General features: G+C 54.2%; 1 protein-coding gene across 4 annotated transcripts in view; it reads left to right on the top strand.

Annotated features, from left to right (window-relative positions):
• The first annotated feature begins 6 nt into the window (after positions 1-6).
• Positions 7-9683, top strand: part of TTC13 (tetratricopeptide repeat domain 13) — a 43960-nt gene continuing 34283 nt past the window's right edge. For all 4 annotated transcript variants that reach the window (XM_028157961.2, XM_028157960.2, XM_028157957.2 and 1 more), the window contains exons 1-3: positions 7-313; positions 7818-7912; positions 9132-9207. In XM_028157961.2, the coding sequence (XP_028013762.1) occupies positions 64-313; positions 7818-7912; positions 9132-9207 (421 nt within the window). In that variant the 5' untranslated portion in view covers positions 7-63. The remainder of the gene's footprint in view (positions 314-7817; positions 7913-9131; positions 9208-9683) is intronic.

Here is a 9683-nt window from a genome sequence, read left to right as displayed (position 1 = left end):
CGGGGTAAGTCTGGGAGGCCGCAGCGCCCGGCGAGGGCCGCCGCACATGCGCCGTGAGGGAAGATGGCACCTGCCGGCTGCTGCTGCTGTCGCTGCTGCCGGGGAGACGCTGCGGCCGCCGCTCGGCGCGCGCTGGTGCTGCTGCTGCTCGCGGTCCTGCCCTCCGGGCCCGGCGCGCTGGCCACCGAGCACTACACGCCGCTGTCCCTGCTCAAGCAGGAGCTGCAGCACCGGCAGCAGGAGGCCCCGGCGGGCGGCGGCTGCAGCCCGCAGTCTGGGGACTGGGGGGACCAGTTCTCGGCCGAGTGCGGCGGTGAGTGGGCGGCGGCGGCGCGCGGGCGTCCAGGTCGCCGGGGGAGGCTGGCGGGGCCGGGGGGGGGGCTGCGGGCCGGACCGCCCCGGCCTCTCGGCCGCCGGCCGCGGCGTGTGCTCCTGCGCGAGCCGGCTCCACGCGGTGTCACGCCGGCGCCGCTTCCTGCCGCTCGCACCCTCGCCGCCGCGCGCCCTCCTCCCGTCGCCGGCCCGGGAGGGCGGTGAATGGAGCAAAGAGCTGACTGACCACAGGCTCCCGGGCCGGGGCGGCCTCCCCCGAGTCCCAGCAGCTGCGGGAAGGGTGTTGGAGGAGAGGGCAGGCGGCCGGGGAAGCCCCCGTTCCCGCCCCGGCCCCCCCCCCTCGGGTGCCGTGGGAACCGGGGAGGGACTGACGGACGGACGGAGGGGGACGCGGCCCCAACCGCGGGGCCCGCGCCGGGGAGCAGGGATGCCTGGCCCATGTTTAGGCCTGGAAATGGGGTGTCCCGACTCCCCCGGGCGGATGCTTGAATGAAACAGCCTCTGCCATTCGATCCCTGCCTGGAAAGAAAGGGGAACCGAACCGCGAGCCCGGCTTATCTGCTTGTCGGCATCTCGCTTCCGGTTGTTGCGGACTGACCTGGGACCTGTCAGGTGTGTCTCCCCGAAGGTGAAAAGGGCCCCGCGGGCCTCCAGCCTGCGTGAGAGTCAGAGCTGCGCGCGCGCGCGTCGGGGAGCCGGGCCAGCTCCATTCATTGCGCCGGGCGCCCTTGGCCGCCGTGGAACCGGCCAGGAGGGATGCCGCAGGGGCGACCGAGAGTCCCTGTGCAGGTTTTGAAGTTCTGTAGCCGATGCTTTCACCCTTCAGCCGCCGCCCTCCCTTCCCTCCCCGCTTCCCTGGACTGAGTTGCCTTAAGGCTCACTTTTCAAAGGTCTGGATCCACCTCCCTCCCTTGTAGGAAGCGGCTTTTAGGGCCTGAGAGCTGTGTTCTTGGGCATTCTGTACCTGGAAGACAATAGTATTTTTCTTTCTTACTTTTTTTTTTGGGGGGGTTGAGATGAGATGTCAAGATTAGCACACACTGATTTCCTTTTAGCACCGCCTGACTTCCTGGAGGAAGTCCCCGTCCCCCGAGGAGGGGTATGCGACTTGCTTTATTGTGTAGCGTAGCCACCGCAGGGCCAGCCTTGCCTCGTGGGAAGAAGGAATGGGTTTTATCCTGGGTCGCTCTCTGTGAATCGGAACAAGCGAATGGCCTGTCTTTGCAAAATGGTCCCCCCTCTTACGGGGAAGACACTGATACCTAATAACAGGGTTTTTCTCTTCTTCTTCCGCAAGAGTGCGTGCGGGTGAGGAAAATGAGAAATCGCTAACCTTATCTGAGCGCTTGCTGTGTTGTCAGAGCTTGAGGGCGGTCAGCCCCTTCTCTCAGTCGGTCAGGACACCCGTAACCGCAGCATAGATAGGATGGTAGTTCCTGTTTCAGGCGAAACCCAGGCACAGTGAAATCACCCCTTCCCTGCGGTCCCACAGCTGTGAACAGAGGAGCCCAGGTGGTTAGGCCCCCGATAAAACCCTGTCTTAACACCAAGTGGTTGTAGGTAGGAACACACGTCTGTGGTCTTTACTAGCAAATAGTATACACTGAGTGGCCAGATTGTTATGATCTCTGAACGCATAGTAATCTGGCCACTCAGTGTGTGTGTGTGTGTGTGTGTGTGTGTGTGTGTGTATGAATTTGTGCATGAATTTGTGCATGGGTGGGTTCCGGCCAGCCTGGCCAGGGGGAGGGGACATGGGCGGTTGGCCAGCCTGCCTGCTGGTCGAACTCCTGATCGAGGGGACAATTTGCACATTAGCCTTTTATTATATAGGATATACACTGAGTGGCCAGATTATTATGAGTTCAGAGATCATCATAATCTGGCCACTCAGTGTATATATTAGAGGCCCAATGCATGAATTCGTGCATGGGTGGGTTCTGGCCAGCCTGGCCAGGGGGAGGGGACATGGGCGGTTGGCTGGCCTGCCTGCTGGTCGAACTCCTGGTCGAGGGGACAATTTGCATATTAGCCTTTTATTCTATAGGATATACACTGAGTGGCCAGATGATTATGCGTTCAGAGATCATCATAGTCTGGCCACTCAGTGTATATTGTGTAAATCTTCATTCCCCTTCCCGCCTATAGTGTAGCTGTGTGATGCTCACTGGCTAGAGGAGACCCAGATTCTAGGCAGTGGAAGAAACAAATGGATTTACATCATGAAATCAATTGATGTTATTGATCCAGGTAGCTCGTTTTATCCTGTAGCATCAGGCTTATGCCCGTGTGCAGCTCGCCCGACCCCCCAATAAAGATAGATATGGGTTTCCTTTTTTTTTTTTTAATATTTTTTATTGATTTCAGAGAGGAAAAGAGGGAGAGAGAGAGAGAGAGAAATATCAATGATGAGAGAGAATCATGGATCGGCTGCCTCCTGCACGCCCCACACTGGGGATCGAGCCCACCACCTGGGCATGTGCCCTGACTGGGAGTTGAACCGTGACCTCCTGGTTCATAGGTCAACGCTCAACCACTGAGTCACGCGGGCCGGGCGGATGTGGGTTTTCCTAAACTGGGCATGTAGAGGAATCATCCTGTCCATCCCTCCTCTTCCTCACGTGCAGACACTATGGTCTAACGTTCTCTGCTCGGGAGGAGGCACAGTGCCCCGGGAAGCTTGGAGCATCACTTATTTCAATGTTTCACTTCGGTTTGTCTCTCCCCCGGGCTGTACTTCTTTTCTTAGCTTGGAATTTTAAACATGAGGTTGCAGATGAGCAGCGTGAGCCCTCAGCCAGCCTCGCGGGCTGACATGCACGTCCCAGCAGCTGCTGACAGGTGCTGAAGGGCCTTTGCCACTGTTGGCGTCGAATCGTTCCCAGAGGCCACTGTCGGTGCTGCTCGGGGCTGCCGCCGGCTCTGTGGCTGCCCTGGCTGCAGTCTTTTTTTTTTTTAAATATATTTTATTGATTTTTCACAGAGAGAAAGGGAGAGGAATAGAGAGCTAGAAACATCGATGAAAGAGACACATCGACCAGCTGCCTCCTGCACACCCCCCACTGGGGATGTGCCCGCAATCAATGCACATGCCCTTGACCGGAATCAAACCCGGGACCCCCCCAGTCCGCAGACCGACACTCTATCCACTGAGCCAAACCGGTTTCGGCTCTGGCTGCAGTCTGTGACCATGTGGTGGAGACGCTGGGACGTCCCATTGCTCCCCCCTCATCCTGGACAAGCAGGTGGATGCTGGACCCTTTGAAACCATCGCTCGCCCCTCCCTGTCTGAAGAAGAAAAAGTGTAGGAACCAATTCAGGATTTACGGTGAACTCGGCCACAGCCCGAGGGGCTCATGTTCTGTATCCGGAACCCCCATATGATCCGCATCAGGGTCTAGATTCGTACCAGGCTCCAGAATTACTCAGGTCGTCAGGATCAGACAGACCTGCCCTCACCACCTAGCATTCAGCTCTGGTTCTGACCAAGTCCATAAGACTTAAAGATGGCCAGTGCAGCCCTAGCTGGTGTGGCTGAGTGGATAGAGCGTGGGCCTGCGGACCGAAGGGTCCCAGGTTCAATTCCAGTCAAGGGCACACGCCTGGGTTGCGGGCTTGATCCCCAGTGGGGGTGTGTGCAGGAGGCAGTATCAATGATTCACTCTCATCATTGATGTTTCTGTCTCTCTCTCTCCCTCTCTGAAATCAATAAAATACACACACACACACACACACACACACACACACACACAGGTGGCCAGTACAGATGGAATCCTCCTTAACTGAGGGACCAGTTGTTTAAAGCAATGCAGTCGGTCTGATCGCCCACAGCACTTCAATCTGCAGTGCCTTGGAGGTGATAAGGGATCAGTAGACGGGAGCTTTTATAATGAGAGCTGTTTCCTTTCTTGTTCTGGCTACGAGGAAGTTAAGCAAATTTTGGCAACTGCGGTAACCCTTACTATTAGTATATTTGCTCAGGCCTTTATTTTTTTTCCTTGATCCTGATTTTGTGTGTTTGTTGACATAATTTTGTGACAAGTCTCTTCTGATTTTTCAAAATATATTTTTATTGATTTCAGAGAAGAAGGAAAAGGGAGAGAGAGAAACATCAACGATGAGAGAGACTCCTTGATCAGTTGCCTTCTGCACGCCTCCTACTGGGGATCGTGCCTGCAACCTGGGCATGTGCCCTGAGGAGGAATCAAACCGTGACCTCCAGGTTCATAGGTCAACGCTCAACCACTGAGCCACACCGGCCGGGCCTGTCTGCAGCTTTTGCCTTCAGTGCTCTCTCCTTACGCCGGGATGTCACGCCCTCTTGTCTTCCATCAGCATCACCTGGCTGTAGCAGCCCCCATCTTGAAAAAAGCAGCAACGACAGGACCAGGGCCTTTCCCGCCATGACCTCATCTCTGCAGAATTCCTCAAAGGGGATGGATGTTCACGTGCCCAGGGCTCGCTCTCTCTTTTTTTTTTTTTTTTTTTTTTTTTTAAGTTTTTATTGATTTCAGAGAGGAAGGGAGAGGGAGAGAAAGATAGAAACATCAATGATGAGAGAGAATCATTGATTGGCTGCCTCCTGCATGCCTCCTACTAGGGATCGAGCCCACAACCCGAGCATGTGCCCTTGACTGGAATCGAACCCGGGACCTTCCAGTCCTCAATCCAATACTCTACCCACTGAGCCAAACCAGCTAGGGCCCAGGGCTCTCTTGAACCTACCTGTCAGCTCTGTTGGGGAGGAGACATTTCTCCTCGACCCTTCTAGGTTCTTCCGGCTGGTCTAAGAAATCGACATGAAACAGATCATCAGGAGAAAAACAAAATCTAATTTTGTCTGTACGGGGGCCTCCGTAAGGACGGAAGCCCACAGGCGGTCCGTCGGGCCATGGAGGCTTATATGCCATCCTGAGCTGAGAAGAAAGGGCCGGGGGGGCCGGGACTTCAGAGGTACAGAGGGCTGGTCACAGGGAGACGGGGAGAACAGATGTGTGGTAACTGCTCGCCATTCCGTGCAGAGAGCCAGGGACACGGAGGGGACTTTGAACCAGCAGGTCTTGTCAGTTTCTCTCCCAGTTCAGGCCACTCGGCTCCCGTTCTGTCGCTCTTTCTAGTAACGGCTCCCTTCTGGCTGCTGCAGGCCCTCTGTCTACTCTTAGAGGCCATTAAGGGAGAGGTGAAGACAAACTTCTGTCTCTTGTCTCCGCACCCAAACTGCTCCTCTCAGGCGGCCGTGGGTGTGGGTGAGGCGTGGAGGAAGGAAGTGGGTGGCATGGCCGTGCCGCCCTGTTTGCTGCCAGCACCCAGCGCTGGGGAGGGAGTGGTTGCAGCTGGACCCTGGACCTTTATTGATGTGGCGCCTCGAGTGCCGATGTGGCAAGGCTCTTTCTTCGTTTAGTGACCTTGAACCTGTCGGTTCATTCACTCTGAGCTTATTTCTCCACGTGTTCCAGGAGCCCAAGGTGACGATTATCAGGTTCCTATCGACAGCTGTTACCTGCCTCTGTCTGGAATTAACTTCCTACCTGCCTGCCAGACAGCTCCCCGTCCGCATCGCACAAGATCTGACTTAAACAGAGGTCGTTCTTCCCTCAAGGACTGTCCTTCCTCTTAAACTTCCCGTTGCAGGCCGTGGCACCGGTCCTCTGGTCCTCTTCCGGTGCCCGAACCCGAGGCCGGTGCCTCTCGTTTGTACTTCGGATCTGAGTGAAATACTCACGTCAGGATGAGCAGGAGTGCCTATGGTCACTCGTGTTTGTGAGCACTTTTTTGAGGTTTTATTAGTGCCATAAGATGCCAAGTGAGCGTAAATATTAAAAAGACCTTGATATAACTACATGTAGACGATACAGTTATTCACTGAGTGAATGGAGATGTTACTAGAGCTGTTAAGAGTTCAATAATGTGGGCACATAAAGTATCCAGCTCTAGCCAGTGAAGAAGACGGCACATGTACAGGGTGCTCATCTCTGCCTGGACCACTCTCTCCCCCACCTTCACCTGTGAAATTCTTTTTTAAAAATATATTTTATTGATGTTTTACAGAGAGGAGGGGAGAGGGATAGAGAGTTAGAAACATTGATCAGCTGCCTCCTGCACACTCCCTACTGGGGATGTGCCCGCAACCAAGGTACATGGCCCTTGACCGGAATTGAACCTGGGACCCCTGAGTCCGCAGGCCGACGCTCTATCCACTGAGCCACACCGGTCAGGGCTGAAATTCTTAACTTCCCTCTCCCTTCATTGGTTCGTGGCGCAGGCTCCAGGAAGTCCCGCCTCCACTGCTTCGCCAGAGTGGGGCCATGGAGGTTCTCGCATGTTGTCATATGTAGTCATTCCTTTTTAAGGCTGAATACTATTCTTGCCTGAGTTCCTCTTTACAGTTCTTTGGGGGGTATACCGAGGAGTTGAACGATGGGCTCATATACACATCGTATGTTTAACTTTTTGAGGCCCCACCCAGCCGTTTTCCTCAGTGGCCGCACCGTTTTCCATCCCCATCAGCAATGCACAAGGTTCTAGTTTCTCTGATCCTTGTCAACACTTGAGATTTTCCCATTTAAAAAAAAAAAATTATGGCCATCCTAGTGGGTGTGAAGTGGCCCCTTGTTGTGATTTGATTTGCATTCCCTGATGAATAATGATGTAGAGCATCTTTTCATGAATGCAGTGTCCATTTTTAAAAAAAATATTTTTATTGATTTCAGAGAGTAAGGGAGAGGGAGAGAGAGATTGAAACATCATTGATGAGAGAATCACTGATCAGCTGCCTCCTGCACACCCACCACTGAGGATGGAGCTTGCACCCTGGACATGTGCCCTTGACTGGAATCGAACCCGGGACCCTTCAGTCCACAGGCTGACGCTCTATCCACTGAGCCAAACCAGCCAGGGCTGCAGTGTCCATTTTTACATATTCTTTGGAAATTTGCCTATTCGAGACCTTGGACCATTTTTAAAAAAATTTTTTTAGGTTGGGTTGCCTTCTGCTTGTTGGATTTTAGGAGTTATTTGTATGTTGTGATATTAGACCCTTAATGCATGTCTTGTAACGTTAGGTCCCCGGCCTGGCTTTGTTCTCCTTTTTGTGATTTTTTTTTTAACCTGTGGTAAATGCTGCAGGTGGGAGAGGGCAGTGAAGGGGCCTTAACAACTGATCCGATTCCGTTTCCCGTGGGACCAGCGCTGGATTAGTACTGGTTTGCCCCGTTGGCCTTGGGTACGTTCTAACTTGCCCAAACCGCGTCTTGGCACCTGGGAAGTCTCACTGGCTTCGGTCATTTGCGGGATGGCCGTGAGCACAGACACGAGTGGGCGTGCACGATACCGGACCCTGCGAAACATGCCCACAGCTGTCAGGGTGGACGGTCCACCTGCCCTCACTTTGGTGTGGAGGATCCTTCACATTCCCGTCCCCAGGGGAGCAGCGGAGAGCCCTGCATTGAAGGTGCGGAGAGTGACAAGGAATGCTTGCCTTTCAGAGTCCTCCTTCCTGAACTTCCACGACTCGGACTGCGAGCCCCGGGGACCGCTGCCCTGCGACTCTCTGCTCTCGCTCAACACGGAGAAGATCCTGGTACGCGCCTCCCCCCACGCCTCCTGTGTGTGTGTGAGGCTCGTCCCTGCTTATGAGCCAGGAGCTGAGCCCAGTGGGTGTGTCTGTGTGCATGAGACGAAGCTAGTGCGTCTGTATTGGGCCACATTGAGTTCTTACGACTTATGAATCGGATGGCCGGTCACCGGGACCTAGGACGGGTCACTGTGAAGCCCTAAGGAATGCAATCAGGAACCTTACTTCTAGGGTATTTGAAAGTATAGTCTTACCAGTAGCATCAACAGCCATATCTGGGGAAGTAGCACCTCTTTATCAGACACAGTTGGTCTCCAGAACTCGGTTCTAAGAGGCCTCATTTTGTGCGCTGGACCCATGCTGCTTATGAACTCATCCCACTTATAAGCTAACTCAGTGGTCGGCAAACCGCGGCTCGTGAGTTTGCCGGCCACTGGACTAGACTAAATGTTACCGTGTAGTTGGAAGCTGTGAGGATTAGGCAGTTGTGGCATATTGTGTGCAAAGAGGTAAAGGGTAGTATATGACCGTGGTCGGCAAACTCAGTCAACAGAGCGGCAAACTGTGGCTCGTGAGCCGCATGTGGCTCACGAGCCGCAGTTTGCCGACCACTGAGATAACTTCCATAATCTGTTTTCCCCTGGCCCCACTTCTGTTTTGAGTCCTGCCAAATGTGCGTGTGTCCGCATGGATTCCGCGTGGGCCATTCTCCTGCCTTCCGGGGAGGGTCATGTTCACCACCTGGCTGTGCTTTCTTCAGCGGGTTGTCTTGTTTCGAGGTCCGATTTTGTTGGTCCTTCCACGGTGTCCTCTCTGTACAACGTGTAGCTCTCATTTCTAAACTGTGTCAGGGTGGACAAGCAATGTCCTGTTATCAAGGCCCACTGAGGAACGGGTCACTAGAATGTGATGTTTGCAACACAGTTGAGGTCATTAAATGGTCCCTGGGGATGCAGAGGGCGCTTTGAGGCCGCCAGCGAGATGAGTCCCTCCGGAGGGGAAAGGTCTGGCTCCCGGACATGGAACCACCAGCCTTCGGGGGGAGGGAGCACATGAGTTACACGCAGACGGTGCCCTTGACGTTTGATGTGTCCGTGACAGTTTATTGCTTCTCCTATAAATTTAATGTAGCTTTACTTTTCCAAAGATAGGTTTTCATCATATTTTCTCTTCCTCTCTGATAAGCTAATGTGTGTGTGTGTGTGTGTCTTTTTTTAAATTTCAGAGCCAGGCCAAGTCTATCGCAGAACAGAAGAGGTTTCCGTTTGCCACTGACAACGACAGCACCAACGAGGAGTTGGGTGAGACTTCCGTGGGGGGTGCTCCTGTGGTCCCCCCCCCCCCCAAATCTGTGATTGCACGCACAGCCGGTAGGCAGGATGGAGCGGTAGAGAGAGCACGGAGACCGACAGAGACGGGCCCTGCTGGTGCGAGTGGTCTGATCTTGTGCGAGTCCGAGCCTCGTGGCATGAAAGAAAGGGCTCGGACGGGATGATCGGGAATGATGTTCCAGCCCGTGCTTCTATGGGAATTAATAATGACGGGAATGAGTTCCTAGGAGCTGTTGCTCGTTAAAAGGTTGTGTGCAGTCACCAAGTATGAACAATGTAGGAGTGAAAGCAGAAGGGAATGGCGCCCACTTCCGCCTTCTGTGTAATAAAACCGGTAGGTGTAGGTTCAGTCACTCCTGGGGCCAGTCGTCCCCACTGGGTCTGAGAACGTGGGCGGAGGAAGTTGAGTTTATTCGGATCGGCAAGCGGGTGGTGCAGTTGGCTGG

Source organism: Eptesicus fuscus, chromosome 24 (assembly GCF_027574615.1).
Source record: "Eptesicus fuscus isolate TK198812 chromosome 24, DD_ASM_mEF_20220401, whole genome shotgun sequence".
In the NCBI taxonomy this organism is placed as follows: domain Eukaryota; kingdom Metazoa; phylum Chordata; class Mammalia; order Chiroptera; family Vespertilionidae; genus Eptesicus; species Eptesicus fuscus.
The sequence above is the reverse complement of the archived record's forward strand: the minus strand, read 5'-3'. Positions and strand labels throughout refer to the sequence as shown.